Source organism: Pan troglodytes, chromosome 1, assembly GCF_028858775.2.
Source record: "Pan troglodytes isolate AG18354 chromosome 1, NHGRI_mPanTro3-v2.0_pri, whole genome shotgun sequence".
Lineage (NCBI taxonomy): Eukaryota > Metazoa > Chordata > Mammalia > Primates > Hominidae > Pan > Pan troglodytes.
In genome coordinates this window covers 198,361,424-198,383,574 of record NC_072398.2, presented here as the reverse complement: position 1 = coordinate 198,383,574, position 22,151 = coordinate 198,361,424, and the positions used below count along the sequence as shown (strand labels likewise).

At 43.3% G+C, this 22,151-nt stretch overlaps 1 protein-coding gene across 7 annotated transcripts in view; it reads left to right on the top strand.

Annotated features, from left to right (window-relative positions):
- Positions 1–21,114, top strand: part of ZBTB8A (zinc finger and BTB domain containing 8A) — a 69,619-nt gene extending 48,505 nt beyond the window's left edge. For 5 of the 7 annotated variants that reach the window (XM_016958403.4, XM_016958440.4, XM_016958419.3 and 2 more), the window contains 3 exons: positions 6,346–7,169; positions 10,265–10,434; positions 15,253–21,114. In XM_016958403.4, the coding sequence (XP_016813892.1) occupies positions 6,346–7,169; positions 10,265–10,434; positions 15,253–15,585 (1,327 nt within the window). In that variant the 3' untranslated portion in view covers positions 15,586–21,114. The remainder of the gene's footprint in view (positions 1–6,345; positions 7,170–10,264; positions 10,435–15,252) is intronic. The other 2 variants (XM_063783302.1, XM_016958429.4) reach the window with 1 other exon arrangement.
- Positions 21,115–22,151: the final 1,037 nt, after the last annotated feature.

Here is a 22,151-nt window from a genome sequence, read left to right as displayed (position 1 = left end):
AAGTGAAAATGTGAGCTCTGTGTTTATCTGGGGGAAGAATGTTCCAAGTAGAGAGACTGGCAAGTACAAAGGCTGTGTGGCAGGAACATACCTTGAATGTTCAGAAACAAGCAGAGGTCCTGGTAGCTAGAATGCAGTGAGTGAGGAGCAGAGCGGTGGAGATGAGGTGGGAGAAGTACTGGGATGGGGAGCATGCAGATCATATAGGGCCTTTTAGGTTATGAGAAGAACTTTGGAGTTGGATGATAAACCATTGGAAGGTTTTGTGCAGAGGAGTAATGTGATTTCACTTACGTTTTAGAAGGATCACTGTGGCTGCTGTATTCAGACTAGGCTGAAGTTGCAAGGAAGCTATTAAAATAGCATTTAGGGTCAGGTGCGGTGGCTCACGCCTGTAATCCCAGCACTTTGGGAGGCCAAGGCGGGCGGTTGAGGTCAGGAGTTCGAGACCAGCCTGGCCAACATGGCAAAATCCGTCTCTACTAAAAATACAAAAATTAGCTGGGCGTGGTGGCAGGCGCCTGTAATCCCAGCCACTCGGGAGGCTGAGGTAGGAGAATCGCTTGAACTCTGGAGGCGGAGGTTTCAGTGAGCCGAGATCACACCACTGCACTCCAACCTGGGCAACAAGAGCGAAACTCCATCTCAGATAAATAGCCTCTAGATGATAAGTGATGGTGACTTGGATCAAGGTGGCAGCAGCAGTCTTGGAGAGAAGTGGTGGGATTTTGCTATTCTGAAGGTAAAACCAACAACATGGAGTCAAAGACGACTCAATGTCTTTGATCTAAACAGCTGGTAGAATGGAGATTACATTTCCTAAGATGGATAAGACTGTAGGAAAGGTAGATTTAGGATGGAGGTGAACAAAAAGTATGGTTTTGCACATGTTAAGATGCTGTGATTGGCTGGGCGTGGTGGCTCATGCCTGTAATCCCAGCATTTAGGGAGGCCAAGGCAGGAGGATCGTTTGAGCCCAGCAGTTTGAGACCAGGCTGGGCAACATAGTGAGACTGTGTCTCTATTTATTTAAAATAAATAATTTTTTTAAAAAGATGCTATGATATTATGAAATATGTGTTTGGTCCTCATCCCTCTTTCCTGGGATACAACTAAAATCCTTAGAATCTCCAAAGTGATATCTTTTTGTATGCTCATGAATTGACTGCTGGCTGGCTGGCAGCCTCTAGGTAGCTTCAGGTTTGGGGCTGGTCACCAGAAAGATCAAGCAGGAGTAGAGAGGTAGGACTTTCAGCCCACCCCCCAGCCTCTGGGGAAGAGAGAGAGGCTAAAAGTTAATTTGATCACCAATGGCAAATGCTGTAATCAGTTATGCCTACATAACGAAGTTTCCATAAAACCCAAAAGGACTGGATTTGGAGTGCTTCCAGATAGCTGAACATGTGGAGGTTCCTGGAGGGTGGTGCACTTGGGGAGGGCGTGGAAGCTCCAAGCGCTTCCCACGTGCCTTGCCCTATGCATCTCTTCATCTGTATCCTTTGTAATATCCTTTATAACAAACCAAGAAACTTAAGTGTTTTCCTAAGTTCTGTGAGCTACTCTAGCAAATTAATCAAACTTAAGGAGGGCGTTATGGAAACCCCAGTTTATAGCTGGTTAGTCAGAAGCACACATAAAACAAGCTGGGGCCTGCATCAGAAGTTGGGGGATGCCTTATGGGACCGAGCCTTCAACCTGTGGGATCTGATGTTCTCTCCAGGTACATAGTATTGGAATTGAATTGAGTTACAGGACAACTCGCTGGTGTCGGTGCAGAGCTGATTGCTTGCTTGGTGCTTGAAACTATGAGCCTGGATGGGATCTAAATACTCCCTAGGGAATGATATAGGTAGAGAAGATGTTTGAGGCCTGAGACCCAATACATTCCAAAATTTGGAGATTAGGAAAATGGAGAAGAACCAGCAAAGGAGACTGAGAAGGAGTAGCCGGTGAGGTAGGAGAGCCATGAAGGAGTAGTGTCCTGGTGGTCAAATGAAGAAAGTGTTTTAGGATGAAGACAATGATCAACTGTGTAGGCAAAATGAAGATAAAGAAATGATCATTGGATTTGACAACATGTGAGTTACTAATAACCATAAAAATGGTTTTGGCCAGGCCCGATGGCTCACACCTATAATCCCAGCACTTTGGGAGGCTGAGGCAGGCAGATCACCTGAAGTTGAGAGTTCGAGACCAGCCTGGCCAACGTGGTGAAACCCCCTCTCTACCAAAAATACAAAAATTAGCTGGGTATGGTAGCATGCGCCTGTAATCCTAGCTACTCAGGAGGCTGAAGCAGGAGAATCTCTTGAACCCGGGAGGCAGAGGTTGCAGTAAGCCAAGATCGCACCACTGCACTCCAGCCTGGGTGACAGAGTGAGACTCTATTTCAAAAAAAAAAGTGGTTTTGATGGATGGTGATGAAAACCTGATTGGAATGGGTTGGTCAAGAGAGACAGGAGGAGACATGGAGACAGCAAATACAAACAAAACAAAGCAAAACTGTTCCAATGAATTTTGTGTAAAGGGAGTTGAAAAGAAAAATGGAATAGAGGCCAAAAGTAGATGTGAAATCAAGGGGAGGATTTTTTTGTTTTTTGTTTTTGAGACAGAGTCTTGTTGTGTCACCCAGGCTGAAGGGGAAGTTTTTGTTGGCACATGTGTTTGTTTGTTTTTGAGTTGGAGTCTTGCTCTGTCGCCTAGGCTGGAGTGCAGTGGCGCAATCTCGGCTCACTGCAACTTCTGCCTCCCAGGTTCAAGCGATTCTCCTGCCTCAGCCTCCTGAGTAGCTCGGATTACAGGCACCTGCCACCACACCAAGCTAATATTTGTATTTTTAGTAGAGATAGGGGTTCGCCATGTTGCTCAGGCTGGTCTAGAACTCCTGACCTCAGGTGATCCGCCTGCCCCAGCCTCCCAAAGTGCTGGGATTACAGGTGTGAGCCACCGCGCCCAGCCTGTTTGTTTGTTTGTTTGAGGTGCAGTCTCAGTCTGTTGCCCAGGCTCTAGTGCAGTGCAGTGGCGCAATCTCTGCTCACTACAACCTCCACCTCCGGGGGTCAAGCAATTCTCCTACCTCAGCCTCCCGAGTAGCTGGGATTACAGGTAGGCACCACCATGCCTGGCTGATTTTTTGGTATTTTTAGTAGAGACGGGGTTTCACCATGCTGGCCAGGCTGGTCTTGAACTCCTGACCTCAGGTGATCCGTCAGCCTCGGCCTCTCAAAGTGCTGGGATTACAGGCATGAGTCACCACGCCCAGCCTCTGTTCATTTTTAAGATAGGAGATATTTGATATCATGTTTATACAATATTGGTAATTATCCACTTTATGTACAGAGGGGAATGATTTTGAGTTCAGCTTAAGCATAGTTTATTTCTGCCTGGCTTGGATTCAGAGACCCACCCTTCCTGAGCAATGTTGCATTTGCTTCTGCAAGGTGCCCTGAAGGCACCACCAGCCCAGGACCAATTTTCACGTTAATTTTTCTTTTTTTTTAACTTTATTTATTATTTATTTATTTTTATAGAGATGGGGATCTTACCGTGTTGCCCAGGCTGGTCTCGAACTCCTGGGCTCAAGCGATCTGCCCACCTCAGCCTCCCAAAGTGCTGGGATTACAGGCATGAGCCACTGCGCCCGGCCCATGTTAATTTTTCAGGTTGAGATTTCCCACACCAAGCAGGTAAAGTAAATCTGGTCTCCAGAATCTCACAAGGCAAACCACTGGGCTTCAGTATCTCACCTAAGGCCTTTTTTCCCCTACCCAGGGCCCTGCAAAGACAAACTTTTTTACCTTCTCCTTGGACATACGGTCAGAATTTTTAGTCCCTTTTCACTAAGGTTGTGGTCCTCAGAGGTTTCTAACTTCCCAGCTGTCAGTTCTAATAGATCAGAGTTTGGTACTGGTAAGGACCTAGTCCGTTAGCCATTACTGGCCCACAGAGCTTGGGCTGTGCTGCCTCCGCTTAGCTGGCATCTAGGGATTTCTACATCTTTCTTGCAAGTCCAGCCACACATTTAAAAAACTTCAGCTGTATTTTATCCAGCGTCTCTAGGAATTCGTGGCAGGAAAGTTTTCACCTATCTTGCTGGAACCAGAAATTTTTCTCCTCACTCTACCTGGCTAATTCCTGCTCACCTTTGAGGTCTCAGTTTAAATGTTACTTCTAAAGAGGTATCCCTAACTTTGTCCATCTCAGTCTAAACTAGGATACTACTCATAGCCCCTTTATGCTACTCATAGCACCTTCTTTTTTCTTAGCACTTATTGTAACTTCATACAAGTCTTTGTTGAATTTAATTTAACTTTTTTTTTTAATACGGAGTCTCACTTTGTCACCCAGGCTGGAGTGCAGTGGTGCAATCTCAACTCGCTGCAACCTCCACTTCCTGGGTTCAAGCAATTCTCCTGCCTCAGCCTCCCAAATAACTGGGATTACAGGTGTGCGCCATGATGCCCAGCTAAACTTTTTTTTTTTTTTTTGTATTTTTAGTAGAAACAGGGTTTCGCCATGTTGGCCAGGCTGGTCTTGAACTCCTGACCTCAAGTGATCTGCCTGCCTCAGCCTCCCAAAGTGCTGGGATTACAGGTGTGAGCCACCACTCCCGGCCTAATTTAACTTTTTTAGAGACAGAGTCTCTCTCTGTGGCCCAGACTGGAGTACAGTGAGTGGCATGATCATGGCTCACTGCAGCTTTCACCCGCTGGGCTCAAGTGATCCTCCTGCTTCAGCCTCCCAAGTAGCTAGGACTACAGGTGTTCTCCATCACACCTGGCTAATTAAAAAAATATATATTTTTTTTTTGTAGAGACAGGGTCTTGCTGTGTTCAACAGGCTGGTCTCACACTCCTGGGCTCAAGCTGTCCTCCTGCCTCTGACTCCCAAAGTGCTGGGATTATAGGCGTGAGCTACCACCCTGGGCTGGAGTCTTTGTTTAATGTCTGATAACACTTTTAGACTGAAAACAACATGAAGGCAAAAATCAAATGTGTTGGTTCAGCATAGAGCAGAAGGCCTGATTTATTGAAGATGCTTGGCTGGACGCAGTGGCTCATGCCTGTAATCCTAGCATTTTGGGAGGCTGAGGCCAGAGGATCGCTTGAGCCTAGGAGTTCAAGACCAGCCTGGGCAACATAGACCTCATCTCTATATTTAAAAAATGAAAGAAGATGCTCAATAAATTTTGCTAATAAAACAAGTAATTTTCTAAAATCTAATAACGGTCTAGTTGTTTTTTTGTTTTTTGTTTGTTTGTTTGTTTGTTTTTTCAGACAGGGTCTCGCTCTGTCGCCAGGCTGGAGTGCAGTGGCGCAACCTCGGCTCACTGCAGCCTCCACCTCCCAGGTTCAAGCGATTCTCCTGCCTCAGCCTCCCGAGCAGCTGGGACTACAGGCACGCACCACCACGCCCAGCTAATTTTTGTATTTTTAGTAGAGACGGGGTTTCACCATGTTGGCCAGGATGGTCTCCATCTCTTGACCTTGTGGTCTGCCCGCCTTGGCCTCCCAAAGTGCTGGGATTATAGGTGTGAGCCACCACGCCTGGCCAATAACAGTCTAGTATTAAGTGATATGTTGAAACCTATTATCTTCTGTGTCTTGGCGATTATATTCTCCAACAAGAAAGTGTTCTTAATGGAATAAAAGGGGCTTCTGATTATTATTTTAGTTGACTCACCTTAGAAAAGGATTGTTCATTTTGGGAGGCTGAGGCAGGAGGATTGCTTGAGCCCAGGAGTTAGAGACCAGCTGGGGTACGTGGTGAGACCTTATCTCTACTAAAAACAAAAAAACAAAAAAAACAGGCATGGTGGTGCACACCTGTAGTCCCAGCTACTTGGGAGGCTGAGGTAGGAGGATCACTTGAAACCAGGAGTTCAAGGTTGCAGTGAGCTTTTTTTGTTTGTTTGTTTTTGGGGTGTTTGTTTGTTTTTTGAGATAGAGTCTTGCTCTGTGGCCCAGGCTGGAGTGCAGTGGTGTGATCTTCGCTCACTGCAACCTCCACCTCCCAGGTTCAAGCGATTTGTCTGCCTCAGCCTCCTGAGTAGCTGGGATTACAGGCACCCGCCACCACGCCCAGCTAATTTTTGTATTTTTGGTAGAGACAGGGTTTCGCCATGTTGTCCATGCTGGCCTCGAATTCCTGACCTCAGGTGATCTCCCCCGCATTGGCCTCCCAAAGTGCTGGGATTACAGGAGTGAGCCACTGTGCCCAGCCACAGTGAGCTTTGATCACACCACTGCACTGCAGCCTGGGCAACAGAGCAAGATCCTGTCTCAAAACAAAATAAAATAATTGTAATGTAGGTTTTGGTAACCACATGTGTCTTTTCCTCTTCAGAATGGAGATCTCCTCTCATCAGTCTCACCTCCTGCAGCAACTGAACGAGCAGCGCAGGCAAGATGTATTTTGTGACTGCAGTATTCTAGTTGAAGGGAAGGTCTTCAAAGCACATCGAAATGTATTATTCGCTAGTAGCGGCTACTTTAAAATGCTTCTTTCTCAGAATTCAAAGGAGACAAGTCAGCCAACCACAGCTACATTTCAGGCTTTCTCCCCTGACACTTTTACAGTTATCTTGGACTTCGTGTATTCTGGCAAACTGTCTCTTACTGGTCAGAATGTCATAGAAGTGATGTCGGCTGCTAGCTTCCTTCAGATGACTGATGTCATAAGTGTATGTAAGACTTTTATTAAATCTTCCTTAGACATTAGTGAGAAAGAAAAAGATCGCTATTTCAGTCTCTCAGATAAAGATGCCAATTCTAATGGTGTAGAACGTTCCTCTTTTTATAGTGGTGGCTGGCAAGAAGGAAGCAGTTCTCCACGTTCTCACCTAAGCCCAGAGCAAGGAACAGGTATAATAAGTGGAAAATCTTGGAATAAGTATAATTATCATCCAGCCTCCCAGAAGAATACTCAACAACCCTTGGCCAAGCATGAACCAAGGAAAGAGTCCATTAAAAAGACCAAACATTTGAGATTGTCACAGCCTTCTGAAGTTACTCATTATAAGTCAGGCAAACGAGAAGTACGAACATCTGATTCTTCCAGCCATGTTTCCCAGTCTGAAGAACAAGCACAGATTGATGCTGAAATGAACTCTACTCCTGTTGGCTATCAGTACGGTCAAGGATCTGATGTCACATCCAAAAGCTTCCCAGGTACCCAAAAAGAGCATAAGTCCCCTCATCCAGGTTCCAAACTGCTATATTAATCAGTCTACTGTCAAAACACCCTTAGTTTCAGGTGCTCTAAGCAGTTGAAGCAAGTGATTTTTTTCAAAAGTTCTATTTTTGTAATGAAATTTATTTAGTAAGGATAGGCGTTGTGGCTCACGCCTGTGATTCCAGCAGTTTGGGAGGCTGAGGCGGGCAGATCACCTGAGGTCAGGAGTTCAAGACCAGCCTGGCCAACATGGCAAAACCCCGTCTCCACTAAAAGTACAAAAAAATTAGCCGAGCATTGTGATGTGTGCCTGTAATTCCAGCTATTCAGGAGGCTGAGGCAGGAGAATCACTTGAACCCGGGAGGTGGAGGTTGCAGGGAGCTGAGATTACGCCACTGCACTCCATCCTGGGCGATAGAGTGAGACTCTGTCTCAAAAAAAAGAAGAAATTCATTTCATAAAACGTGGATTTAAATTTTTTAATTCAAAATAATATTGAATAAATATAATGACAATCAAAATAATAAGAATACTAAGGGTCAAAACCCATGATTTTCCAAACCTGTATCTGTGGGTGGTTCGATTACTCTTAAATGTTTAAAGCTCTTTTCTAAATAGTTCAATCCCTGAGACACATATTTTCACTTTAAGTAGTTTTTTTTTTTTCCTGTGTATTTACTCAGAGGAGTATTTAGCTTATTAAGATACAAATACAGGCCGGGCACAGTGGCTCACGCCTGTAATCCCAGCACTTTGGGAGGCTGAAGCAAGCGGATCACAAGGTCAGGAGTTCGTGACCAGCCTGGCCAATATGGTGAAACCCCATCTCTACTAAAAATACAAAATAAATTAGCCGGGCGTGGTGGCACACGCCTGTAATCCCAGCTACTCGGGAGGCTGAGGCAGGAAAATTGCTTGAACCCAGGAGGCTGAGGTTGTGGTGAGCTGAGATCACACCACTACACTCCAGTCTGGGTGACAGAGGGAGATTCCGTCTCAAAAAAAAAAAAAAGTATTTTTTTTTTGAGACAGAGTTTTGCTCTTGTTGCCCAGGCTGGAGTGCAATGCTCAATCTTGGCTCACTGCAACCTCCGCCTCCCGGGTTCAAGCAATTCTCCTGCCTTAGCCTCCCAAGTAAGCTGGGATTATAGGCATCCACCACCACGCCCAGCTAATTTTTTGTATTTTTAGTAGAGAAGGGGTTTATCCATGTTTCCCAGGCTGGTCTTCAACTCCTGACCTCAGGTGATCCAGCCGCCTCAGCCTGTCAAAGTGCTGGGATTACAGGCGTGAGCCACCACGCCCAGCACATAATTTTTTTTTTTTTTTTTTTTTTAAGGATTGCCTGTAGTCCTAGCTACTGGGGAGGCTAAGGCAGAGCATCACTTGAGCCCAGGAGTTAAAAGACCAGCATAGACAACAGAGTGAGACCCCATCTCCCACCCAAAAAAGAACAAACACCTCACATACAACCCATAACACTGATACTGTAAATCTACCATGGACCAATATGCAACATGAGACATCTCATTTTCATGATAATAGTAAAATGCAGAAAGACCATGTAAGTTGACAGTTTCAGAATAATCCTCCCTCACTGGAAGTAGAGAATAGGGATAAGAAATGCATATCACAATTTTCCCCCCAATTAATCAGTTAACAAATTTGCTTAATAGTTTCCATGTAAATTTAAAGGAAAATTATATTAAAATGAAACTCCTGAAGGTTGTAAGGTATAGATTATATATTTATTTTATTTTATTTTGCTATTTTGTAGAGATGGGGTTCTCACTATGTTTCCCAGGCTGGTCTTGAACTCCTGGCCTGAAATGATCCTCCCACCTCAGCCTCCCAAAGTGCTGGCATTACAGGAATGAGCCACCATGCCCAGCCTGATTTTTATTTTAGAAAAATTTCAAACATATACAAAAGTAAAGAGAATGGTATAATTAACCTCCATGCACCCATGACCTAGTCCCACAACCTCCAACTCATGGCCTGTCTCATGTCTGTATCCTTACCCCTAACCCACTCCCTTTATTATTTTTAAACCAATCTCAGACATCATATGTTTTCACCTGTAAATAGTTCAGAATGTGTCCTTAAAATATTATAGAAAAAATATAATACTATTATCATACCTAAATTGAACAATAATTTTTTTTTTTTTTTTTGAGTCAGGGTTTCACACTGTTGCCCAGACTGGAATGCAGTCGTGCAATCTTGGCTCACTGCAACTTTCACCTCCCGGGTTCAAGCGATTCTCCCACTTCAGCCTCCCAAATAGCTGGGACTACAGGCGTGCACCACCACACCTGGCTAATTTTTTAATTTTTGGTAGAGATGGGGTTTTACCATGTTGGCCAAGCTGGTCTCAAGCCCCTTACCTCAAGTGATTTTCCTCCAAGAAAAAAGCTTAAATATTAAATACTTTTACTTTGAAATTGTGTACAGTTAAAAAATATAGTACTATTTTACATTTAAAATCTAATGACCCTACTGCATTAAATTAAAAAAAAAAACATGACGGGCTGGGCACAGTGGCTCACGCCTGTAATCCCAGCACTTTGGGAAGCTGAGGCGGGCAGATCACGAGGTCAGGAGTTCAAGACCAACCTGACCAACATGGTGAAACCATGTCTCTATGAAAAATACAAAAATTAGCTGGGAGTGCTGGCGCGTGTCTGTAATCCCAGCTACTCAGGAGCCTGAGGCAGGAGAATCACTTCAGGAGAACCCAGGAGGCAGAGGTTGCAGTGTGTGGAGATTGCGCCATTGCACTCCAGCCTGGGCAACAGAGCGAAACTCTATCTCAAAAAAAAGAAAGCATAGCAGTCTGAATTTACCCAACTTTCTAAATATATCAAATACTGAACTTAAAGTTCTATGCTTAGGATTACATTGACAATCTAGTCTTAATAAAATTTCTTTCATCTCTTACTTTTTGGGCTAACCAACTCCTTGTGAATTCTTTTTTATTTTAAGTTTATTTTTTTCTTTCCTTGTTTCCATTGGGCTTGGATTGGATTCTTTCTGTTACTAGAATTGTTATGAACTTTCCAGTGATTTAATCAAAGCGTCTCTTGACAGATGATCTGCCTCGGATGCGATTCAAGTGCCCGTACTGCACACATGTGGTGAAGCGGAAGGCAGACCTAAAGCGCCACCTTCGTTGTCATACAGGAGAAAGGCCCTATCCATGTCAAGCTTGTGGAAAAAGATTTAGCAGGCTAGACCATCTAAGTAGCCATTTTCGAACAGTATGTATGATTTTTTTTCATCGTTTTACTAATTCTTTTTTGGTTTTTGTTTTTGTTTTTTTGAGATGGAGTTTCACTCTTGTTGCCCAGGCTGGAGTACAATGGTGTAACCTCAGCTCGCTGCAACCTCTGCCTCCCAGGTTCAAGCAATTCTCCTGCCTCAGCCTCCCAAGTAGTTGGGATACAGGTGTGTGCCACCACGCCTGGCTAATTTTTGTATTTTTAGTAGAGATGGGGTTTTACCACATTGGCCTGGCTGGTCTCGAACACCCAACCTCAGGTGATTCACCTGCCTCAGCCTCTCAAAAGTGCTGGGATTACAGGCATGAGCCACCACGCCCGGCCTTGTTTTGTTTTTTTTTGAGACAGGGCCTCTCTCTATTGCCCAAGCTGGAGTGCAGTGGCGCCATCTCAGCTCACTGCAGCCGTGACTTCTCAGGCTCAAATTATCCTCCCGCCTCAGCCTCCTGAGTGGCTGGGACTACAGGCCTGCACCAACATGCCAGGCTAATTTTTGTATTTTTATATTTTTTGTAGAGATGGGGTTTCATCATGTTGCCCAGGCTGGTCTTGAACTCCTGGGGTCAAGTGATCCACCTGCCTCAGCCTCCCAAAATGCTGGGGTTACAGGCGTGAGCCACAGTACCTGGCCCATCATTTTACTTCTTAAGAAATATGTACAGTTGGCCAGGCACAGTGGCTCACACACTTAATCCCAGCACTTTGGGAGGCCAAGGCGGGCAGATTACTTGAGGCCAGTTCAGTTCAAGACCAGCCTGGTTGACTGGGCGCGGTGGCTCACGCCTGTAATCCCAGCACTTTGGGAGGCCGAGGCGGGCGGATCATGAGGTCAGGAGATCGAGACCATCCTGGCTAACATGATGAAACCCCGTCTCTACTAAAAATACAAAAAAATTAGCCAGGCGTGGTGGCGGGCGCCTGCAATCCCAGCTACTCAGGAGGCTGAGGCAGGAGAATGGCGTGAACCTGGGAGGTGGAGCTTGCAGTGAGCCGAGATTGCGCCACTGCACTCCAGCCTGGGCAACTGAGCGAGACTCCATCTCAAAAAAAAAAAAAAAAAGACCAGCCTGGCTAACATGGTGAAACCCCATCCACCAAAAATACAAAAATTAGCTGGCATGGTAGTGCACACCTATAATCCCAGCTACTCAGGAGGCTGAGGCACGAGAATTGCCCGAACCCAGGAAGTGGAGGTTACAGTGAGCTGAGATCGCGCCACTGCACTCCAGCCTGAATAACAGAGTGAGACCCTGTCTCAAACAAACAAACAAAAAAAAATGTACATTTATGGGCTTTAGGATCATCTCATTTGCTGAGGGAAATATTTTCACACAACTCTACCATATTTAAAATTCTTCCAACTTAGTGTTTTTACTTTGCACGTAAAGTGTAATTATGTATATTGATTTTTATCTCCTTCGAGACCTTGAAGTGGGGTATATTCTTTTGATGGTAAATAGTTTTATATTTCCATTTTAATTCACTTAGTCTAATATGTTTTTATATACTGGTCTGTTCAGAGCCAAAGATAATATAAACTGTATAAATGCTTTAAGTGTCTAGGTCAGAATCACTACTGTAGATACTCAGCATCTACCAGTGATTACTGAATCCTTGTCTGGTAGGATCTCAGTCTAGTTGCGGCTGTCCAACCAAAGGAGGTCTCCACTACACCTACTTTCTTTTTTCTTTTTTTTTTTTTGAGACAGAGTCTCACTCTGTTGCCTAGGCTGGAGTGTAATGGCATGATCTTGCCCCACTGCAACCTCTGCCTCCCAGGTTCAAACAATTCTCCTGTCTCAGCCTCCCGAGTAGCTGGGACTATAGGTGCCCACCTAGTTTTTGTATTTTTGGTAGAGATGGGGTTTCACCATGTTGGCCAGGCTGGTCTTGAATTCCTGACCTCAAGTGATCCATCTACCTCGGCCTCCCAAAGTACTGGGATTACAGGTGTGAGCCACCACGTCTGCTGGTCTTATATTTTTAGATATCATATGGTCTCAGGAATTTGAGGAATTGTATTGGTTTATTATGTTTGGATCCACAATTATTATTCCTTTTGACACTCAAATTTTTAGTTTTATCCAGTGAACAGTCTCTACCTTGATGCTGGCTCTTGTCTCCTTTTGTCACAACTCCATTAAATTTTGAAAGTGTCCTTGTTCTCTGGCTCCAAAAGAGGCCTAGACTCACTTTGTACTTTCCCTACCACAGAGCTGGAATCAGCCATTTCTCAATCCATTTCCTTTAGTGGAAAGTGAAATTAGAGCCCAAAGTCTGGGCAGTCATTGTTATGGAGGTGTCATTTCTTTTACACTATTTCAGTGGATAGAGTTAGAAGATACATATTTTGGAGGGATGGACATGAATCTGTATCAGAGCTTGTAACAAAAACAATACCACATTTGATACCCATAGTTTTGTTTGTTTGTTTGTTTGTTTGTTTTTTGAGACAGAGTCTTGCTCTGTCATCCAGGCTGGAGTGCAGTGGCACGATCTCAGCTTACCACAACCTCCACCTGCTGGGTTCAAGTGATTCTCCTGCCTTGGCCTCCTGAGTAGCTGGGATTACAAGCACATATCCGGCTAATTTTTTTTTTTTTTTTTTTTTTGTATTTTTAATAGAGATGCGGTTTCACCATGTTGGCCAGGCTGGTCTTGAACTCCTGGCCTCAAGTGATCCACCCACCTCCACTTCCCAAAGTGCTGGGATTACAGATGTGAGGTACTACGCCCAGCCTAATACGCATAATATTACTATCTCAGGAGAAATCAGAATTCATTCAAATCATGTACTTTTAATGTTTACTGATTAATATGTCAACAGTTACACACAGGATAATAACTGTACTAGTGGTAATTCCATACATTTTCCTACATATTTTACCAGACTGTATTAGCTTTCTTGGATTTTTTTTTTTTTTTTTTTTTTTTTTTTGAGATGGAGTCTCACTGTGTCATCTAAGCTGGAGTGCAGTGGCACAATCTCAGCTCACTGAAACCTCCGCCTCCTGGGCTCAAGTGATTCTCCTGCCTCAGCCTCCCGTGTAGCTGGAATTACAGGCGTGTGCCACCATGCCCAGCTAAGTTTTGTATTTTTTTTTTAGTAAAGATGGAGTTTTACCATGTTGGCCAGGCTGATCTCAAACTGCTGACCTCAAGTGATCCACTCACCTCAGCCTTCCAAAGTGCTGGGATTACAGGTGTGAGCCACAGTGCCCAGCTTCTTGGATTTTTTTACTGTGTTTGGTGCCCTACTTCTGCACTGTCCTGACTTTATTTAAATGAATATTCCATAAACATTGATTCAACATTATACAATTAATTTTTATAATTTTTAGATTAGAACCCATAATCTACTGTTCTGACAGCTATTGAACAAAATTGTTTATTACTAATTATAATACGTAATTATTCCTCACTACAACTGTTTACCAAAGCATTTCACACATGTTAACTAATTTGGTCCTCACGTTAACCCTGTGAGTGATATTTCCATTAGCCAAAGGAAGCAAGCAAAGATAATACTAGGCTGATATGTAGAAGCAGCACCATAGTAGTTGTTTATGATGAGTGTCCAGTAGAATTAGTCAGGCTTCTCATCTGTCTGGGTGGTGCCCATATCTTACCAGTTAAATATTTTAACTGTCACCCTAAAGCAGGTTTATATAATGTTTTAAATTACTTGCTCCAAGATACATGGTTAGTAAGTGACGAAGATAGTAAATAACTAGAACCCCAACCCTTCCAATCCCTGTGGTCCTCTTTCCACCAGATCTTTTATTAATAAAAATGGCAAGTTCTCCTTCTATCTAAAATATTAATAAATGTAAATTTATGCAATATTTTTCTTTCTCTAGTAAAATAACAAAAAATTAATACACAGAACAAGAGAGATTCCACCCCCCGCCCCCACCTCAAATTAAGATATGTTCAGCCTGGAAAACAGTGAGACCCTTTCTCTATAAAAAAAATTTTTTTAATTAGCCAGGTGTGGTGGCATGCACCTGTAGTCCCAGCTCCTCGGTAGGTTGGAATGGGAGGATTGCTTGAGCCTGGGAGGCTGAGGCTGCAGTGAGCCATGGTCACCACTACACCGTAGGCTGGGTGACAGAGCGAGACCCTATTTTAAAAATAAAAAGTATGCTGGGCGCGGTGCCTCACACCTATAATCCCAGCACTTTGGGCGGCTGAGGCAGACAGATGACGAGGTCAGGAGTTTGAGACCAGCCTGACCAACATGGTGAAACCCCGTCTCTACTAAAAATACAAAAATTAGCTGGGCGTGGTGGCACATGCCTGTAATACCAGCTACTCAGGAGGCTGAGGCAGGAGAATTGCATGAACCCGGGAGGCGGAGGTTGCAGTGAGCCGAGATCGCACCATTGCACTCCAGCCTGGGCAACAGAGTGAGACTCTGTCTCAAAAATAAATAAATAAATAAATAAATAAATAATAAAAATAAGTAAATAAGTACATGGCACATAGTGTTTGCAATTATTATTATCATAGGAAGTTACCTCAGATACCAAATGCTATTGGATTAAGGGATAGGTGAAATTATTATGTCATATTAATAATAAAAAACATGATAGCCACTATTTAGAGAAAGCTGATGTTTAATATTTCTGTGACATCAATTCACCACTAAAACCCTTGATCTTTTTCTAATAATAGATGTTAATTTGAGTTTAATGCATGGCTTTGAACATCTTAAGTTTATGAACTGGTACCTAAAATATCAAACTGTCCTGCTTTTGAAAAATCACTTTTATCACTATTTAAATCTCTACACAGATTCACCAGGCATGTAAACTCATCTGCAGAAAATGTAAACGTCATGTGACAGATCTAACAGGGCAAGTGGTACAGGAGGGAACCAGGCGCTACAGACTGTGTAATGAGTGTCTTGCAGAATTTGGCATAGACAGCCTCCCCATTGACTTGGAAGCTGAACAACATCTTATGTCCCCATCAGATGGAGATAAGGATTCCAGATGGCACTTGAGTGAAGATGAGAATAGATCCTATGTGGAGATTGTAGAAGATGGGTCTGCTGATCTGGTCATCCAACAGGTTGATGATAGTGAAGAAGAAGAAGAAAAAGAAATTAAGCCCAACATTAGGTAGCTGTAATGTGAACCAACAGAGCTGGCATGTCTGCAATTTACATTGACTTCCTGTATCTCTCTCTTTCTATGGTCGGAGTCTAGTTAACAAATTTATCACACTGACTTTAAAGAAATGATCTGATATAACTTGCATGCTTTCTGAACAGGCCATTGTATCCATTCTGAACTTTGTTGCCCTGAAATGTGTTGCTGCACTGGAAAGAAAGAACTAGCTTGAGTTGGCTTGATGGATGAACAATTATCCTCTTACTTTCATTACAATCCTCTTACTTTATTACAGAGATACCCTTTTTCTTTTAATATTGGAGGATCTACTTAGCAAACTTTTTTCAAAGAAAATACTTTAAATAAATTCACCACAACCAAACTTTATGTAAGACAATTTCAAGGTGTTTCAAAAACACATAACTACCAATGTTTAATTTCACAGGGAACCAGTTAAGAGCACATTTAAGGATCTGGCAACCCACCTTACTAAACAAATTAGTCTTTCTATTAATTTGAGATCTGAAACAACCTGTCATTACTCTGATATCCTGAACGTTTAAGGATTATGGAAGAAGACTAAAATGTTTGAAATCATTCATATTTGAAATTTTTATCATTAGCTTAAAAATTACTCTCAGTATTGTTAAAAAAAAAAAAGTAGAGGCTGACCAAAGATTATATACAGATATTTTCTTAAAGCAGGAAACTAATGTTGCCTAAAAGTCAAGGTAGTTTGTGAAGACAATCTGTCAATATGGTTGTCCATCTCTCTAAAGAAAAACAGGCTGGGCGCTGTGGCTCATGCCTATAATCCCAATACTTTGGGAGGCCAAGGCAGGCGGATCACAAGGTCAGGAGTTTGAAACCAGCCTGGCCAACATGGTGAAACCTCGTCTCTACTAAAAAATACAAAATTAGCCGGGCATGGTGGCGGGTGCCTATAATCCCAGCTACTCGGGAGGCTGAGGCAGGAGAATCGATTGAACCTGGAAGGCAGAAGTTGCAGTGAGCCGAGATCACACCGTTGCACTCCAGCCTGGGCAACAAGAGCGAAACTCCGTCTCAAAAAAAAAAGGAAAACAAACTAGGAGGTTCTTACCATATATGAGTGATTTCTAACGTTTATGTAGTGCTATATTATTTATAAAGTACTCTCTCATGTATTTTCTCAGTGAGGTGGATACTATCTCAGATTTACAAATGAGGAAATTAAGGTCAGAAAGTCTGAGAGATAAAACTGATGATTGGACAGGGTCTGATTTTAAACAATCCTCTTTCAACCTTCTCTCCCTGTATGTCTCCTGAAATGGCAAAGAATAGAAGTCAAACCTCACCAGTTGGCAGTAATTATAAAAATAAGCCAATCAGAATTAGAAAGTATGAAAGGAGGAATTGAATCATTTTCAACAACATACAATATCTTGATCTAGAGATTTTCAAATAATGCTAAGTAATGTCCCTACAGTACCTATTGGTATGTTTTTATGTCAAGTTATTTATATGTAAATTTAAAGTATAAAACTATTTGAACAAATTATTCACTTAAATATGTTGAACATTTTTGCTTCTCTTGTTTATATAATATTTTCAAAACAAACTTTTCTCCTAGTATACAAAGTTTAAACTTCTCCCCTTTGGGCTGGGCCCAGTGGCTCACGCCTGTAATCCCAGCACTTTGGGAGGCTGAGGCAGGTGGATCACCGAGGTCGGGAGTTTGAGACCAGCCTGACCAACATGGAGAAACCCCGTCTCTACTAAAAATACAAAATTAGCCAGGCGTGGTGGTGCATGCCTGTAATCCCAGCTACTCAGAAGGCTGAGGCAGGAGAATAGCTTGAACCCAGGAGGCAGAGGCTGCGGTGGGCTGAGGTTGCGCCATTGCACTCCAACCTGGGCAACAAGAGCGAAACTCTGTCTCAAAAACAAAAACAACAACAAAAAAAACTTCTCCCCTGCATAAATTATGAAACATTCCAAAATTACAGCTAAATTAGAGAAGCATTGTTTTAGTTCTAAAGGTAAAATCTAAATATCTGAAGTAGAGAACTGAGCTTCATAAAGATCTCTTCTGCAAGTTATCACAGTGAAGCTTGATAGAATTTCACTGTATATGGAGAGGCTCCATCTATTTTACTGTTTTTTGTTTTTTGTTTTTTTTTTTTTTTTTGAGATGGAGTCTCGCTCTGTCGCCCAGGCTGGAGTGCAGTGGTGCAGTCTCGGCTCACTGCAAGCTCCGCCTCCCAGGTTCACGCCATTCTCCTGCCTCAGCCTCCCGAGTAGCTGGGACTACAGGCGCCCACCACCACTCCCAGCTAATTTTTTGTATTTTTAATAGAGATGGGATTTCACCATGTTAGCCAGGATGGTCTCGATCTCCTGACCTCATGATCCGCCCACCTCGGCTTCCCAAAGTGCTGGGATTACAGGTGTGAGCCACCGCGCCCGGCCAATTTTACTGTATTTTTAAATGCCATGACATACCTCAAAATTATCCTTTTTATGTTACTATTTTCTCTTGTTCTTTCATTAATTATTGTCCTTGATACCAATTTCTAGGCTAAATTGGTTACTTTCTTTTAAAAAATTTAAAAATAGATGAATAACCATTTGTTTCATGGTACTTAATTGAGACTTTTTCAAGATTCCCCTGATGGCACATTTGCAGTTGCTTCAAGACTGGATGATGTGCATTGAGTTCTCTGTTCTCCCAACATGGCTGTTCCTAAATCAGGATTCTGGTTTTTTTGAGACGGACTCTCGCTCTGTTGCCCAAGCTGGAGTGCAGTGGCGTGATCTCGCTCACCACAACCTCTGCCTCCTGGGTTCAAGCGATTCTCCTGCCTCAGCCTCCTGAGTAGCCAGGACTACAGGCATGTGCCACCATGCCTGGCTAATTTTTGTATTTTTAGTAGAGACAGGGTTTTGCTATGTTGGCCAGGCTGGTCTCGAACTCCTGACCTCGTGATCTGCCTGCCTCAGCCTCCCAAAGTGCTGGGATTACAGGCGTGAGCCACCACGCCTGGCCTAAATCAGGATTCTTAACAATTAAAGTGTATCTGAATGAGGAAGGAAATGCTTGTCATTCTCTAGTCTTACCCTATTAATACTGACACCTTTTGAAATTAAAACCTGATTTTTTAGTTGTTGGAGCCAGTAGGAAAAATGGCTGATTTGAACCTTTTTCATATAAATGAAGTAGTGCTTGCATGTGTGTACTCTAATGCACTTTAGTCTATGATCTAAATGTCCTTTTATGCTATTATCTTCTGCATGCAAACTTTACATACATCAGCATGAATATCCAACATTCACTGAACACAGTGCCACCAGCACTTGTAATTGCCTTTTCAGAAATAATGCTTTCTCATAATTGTTTATAACAAGCATCAAACTATCCCCACAAAACAACGATCAAGTTCACCAAACTAGACAAAGAATCTGTTGTATCATTTTAACATCATAGAAGAACATTTAAGACATGTTTGTAAGTTGTAAATAATGACTCCAGTTATAGCATATATATCTAAGACGTTAGAGACCAGTTATTTTCTAGAGTGAAACTGTCTATTGATGATTTGAGAAAATTGAATTCTTTGGTTTTTACATGTGGGCAAATGTTACATAGGGGTATAATCTGTTTAAATAAGCTTTATTTATGCCAAGGATTTTTTTTTAATATCAAGACTTGGTTAGACCAAAGTTTGCTCTTGCAGGAATGCCATTTATCAGCTTCTGAATGCCCTTCTAACTCCATTACCCTCAAGAGTGTCTGGGTATAGGATGAAGCATTACAAAAAGAAAGCACCACTGCAGTCATGCCTAGTGTCTGGGAGAAACAAAATGGACTAGACCTGCAGTTTAAAATAATTTAACCCGAGAAACTCTTCAAATGAATTGTTTCCTAAAGATGCTCAAATTTAAGGGATAAACTCTAAAATCAGAGCTGCTGTGGTTAAAGTCCCCCACAAACCTTTCCCCAGACACCTCTGCAGAACTCAGGTGCACAACGTTGAAAACCATGGAATTAGACAACTTCCTGAATTTCCTTTGAGCCTTGCAGCCTCATTTCGTTACTCCTGTTACTCACTGTGCTTATAAGCAGATAACCATGTGGTCTCTTAGTGAAGCAAATCACATCCTTAGCACATGATGTTCCTTCTATGGGTATCAGATCTTAAGACTTTTTAAAATTTAGGAACAAATGTTTCAATATTATATTTTCAGTAATGCAATCAAAATAAGCATAGTTACTGTTTTCTGTATGGCTAAGTACTGCCTAATGGATGAAAGAAGTTTGGTGCTTCAATTATTTATGAGCTCAGAACTCAATTCATTAAAGTCATTTTGCCAAGTCATGCCAAGATATATTGAAATTTCCACTCATTGGTTTTTAAAATTTTTTTTAGTCCTAAAATTAATAAGTATGGAAAATCACTAAAAGCAGTGTAGGATAAGGTGTGTTTAACTGGCCGGGCACGGTGGCTCATGCCTGTAATCCTAGCACTTTGGGAGGCCGAGGCGGGCGGATCACTTAAGGCCAGGAGTTCGAGACCATCCTGGCCAACATGGTGAAACCCCGTCTCTAGTAAAAATACAAAAAATAGCTGGGCATGATGGTGGGTGCCTGTAATCCCAGGTACTCGGGAGGCTGAGGCAGGAGAATCGCTTGAACCCGGGAGGTGGAGGTTGCAGTGGCTGAGATTGCACCACTGCACTCCAGCCTGGGTGACAGAGCGAGACTCCATCAAAAAAAAAAAAAAAAAAAAAAAAGATGTGTTTAACTGGGAAGGGTGATAATAATAGAATAATAGGTACAGGAGGACCAAACTTTAGATTATAAACCAGAAAGTTTTATGTTATTTTATATGAGTGTATCAGTATTACTATTTATCATTTATATAGCATTTTATATTTGCAAAGTGTTTAATAATTTTTGTTATTCTTTACATATATATGAAATAGGACAGTTATCCCACATGAAAGGTAAATAAATTGAGGCACAGAACAGTAAAAAAAGCCTCAGGGTCAGGCGTGGTGGCTCACACCTGTAATCCCAGCACTTTGGGAGGCCAAGGCGGGTGGATCACTTTAGGTCAAGAGTTGGAGACCAGCCTGGGCAATATAGTGAAACCCCTTCTCTACTAAAAATACAAAAATTAGCCAGGCATGGTGGTGGGCACCTGTAATCCCAGCTACTCTGGGGGCTGAGACAGGAGAATTGCTTGAACTCAGGAGGCGGAGGTTGCAGTGAGCCAAGATCACGCTACTGCACTCCAGGCTGGGTGACAGGGCGAGACTCCATCTCAAAAAAAAAAAAAAAAAAAAAAGAACCTAAGACAACCCAGTGAAATGGTAGCAAAAAATAGGAAATAGAATGATCACATTTTCTGAATCCTAGACCATCAGCCTAATTCACTGAGGTGTGTTGTGTATCACTCTATTTTATAGATGATTTTATATAAGTTAACAGTGGATTGTTTTAAAGCTGACGTCATTGTATGTGGATACATTCTATATGGAATAAATGTTATGTAAAGGATGTGACTTTAGTTATGTCACAGGATCCTTAGGGTGTTGCTTTGCCACCAGCCAGAAACCTCTTGGCCGGTGGCTTCTCTGCTTGGGTTTTGCTTGTGCCTGCTGGGCTCATTCCACTCATGTGGACTGGCAGGCTGTGGTCCACTGGTGGTACCAGCCTGGATCTCATGCCTGCCGAGGGTGAGCCAGGCACGGAGTGACGGGTGTGTGAGTGAGCTAGCGTGGGGTCCGGCCACTGCACACAACCAGGCACACTGGCTGCAGCGGGATGGACAGCTCTAGGCGCTGGCACAGGCACCAGCTCCATGCCAGGCTGCAGCAGGACCAGACGTACTGAAAGCGGCTTCCGCTGCGGGCATCAGCATTTGGACAAGTGGAACGCAGTGGTGCCTGAAAGCTCAGAGATGCCAGGAACTGCAGAGCCCCAAAGAGGGTGTTACAGCATGTCACACCATAGCTCAGGGAGCCCCGAGGTCTGGGCTGCCAGAAGGGCTGCAGCTCTTCTCTCCTCGTTGCCCACAACGTGGTGAGCAGGGAGCGTGTTTCAGCCCTGCTTGTGTTACAGCTCTTTCAGTCCACCATTTGGTGGATCCCGAGTTCTTTTCCTGCATCCGAGAAGAATGAGGTACGCAGACAACTGGAGGGTGAGCAAGGCCGAAAGGAGCTTCACTGAGCAACAGAACAGCTCTCAGGAGACCCGAAGTGGGTAGCTCCTTTCCACAGGCAGGTCGACCTGATGAGTGTCCAGATGACCAGCTCTCACCCAAGAGGAGACCTGCAGGCAGGTCCTTTTAAGGAGACTCAAAGCGGGTAGCTCCTTCCCGCAGCTGGTAGTCCTGACAGGCGGCTGAGTCTGCTGAGACCAGGGGTTTTTATGGGCTCAGAAGGGAGGAAGTGCATGCTGCTTGGTCTGTGGGTGTCCATGGGCAGCCCAGAAAACACCACAAGTTCTTACTCTAGCCCTGGACTCCACCAGGAACTGCCAGACCAACCCCCAGGCTTCAGGCATTCCCTGGCTTGAAGGGGGATTTCACTGGG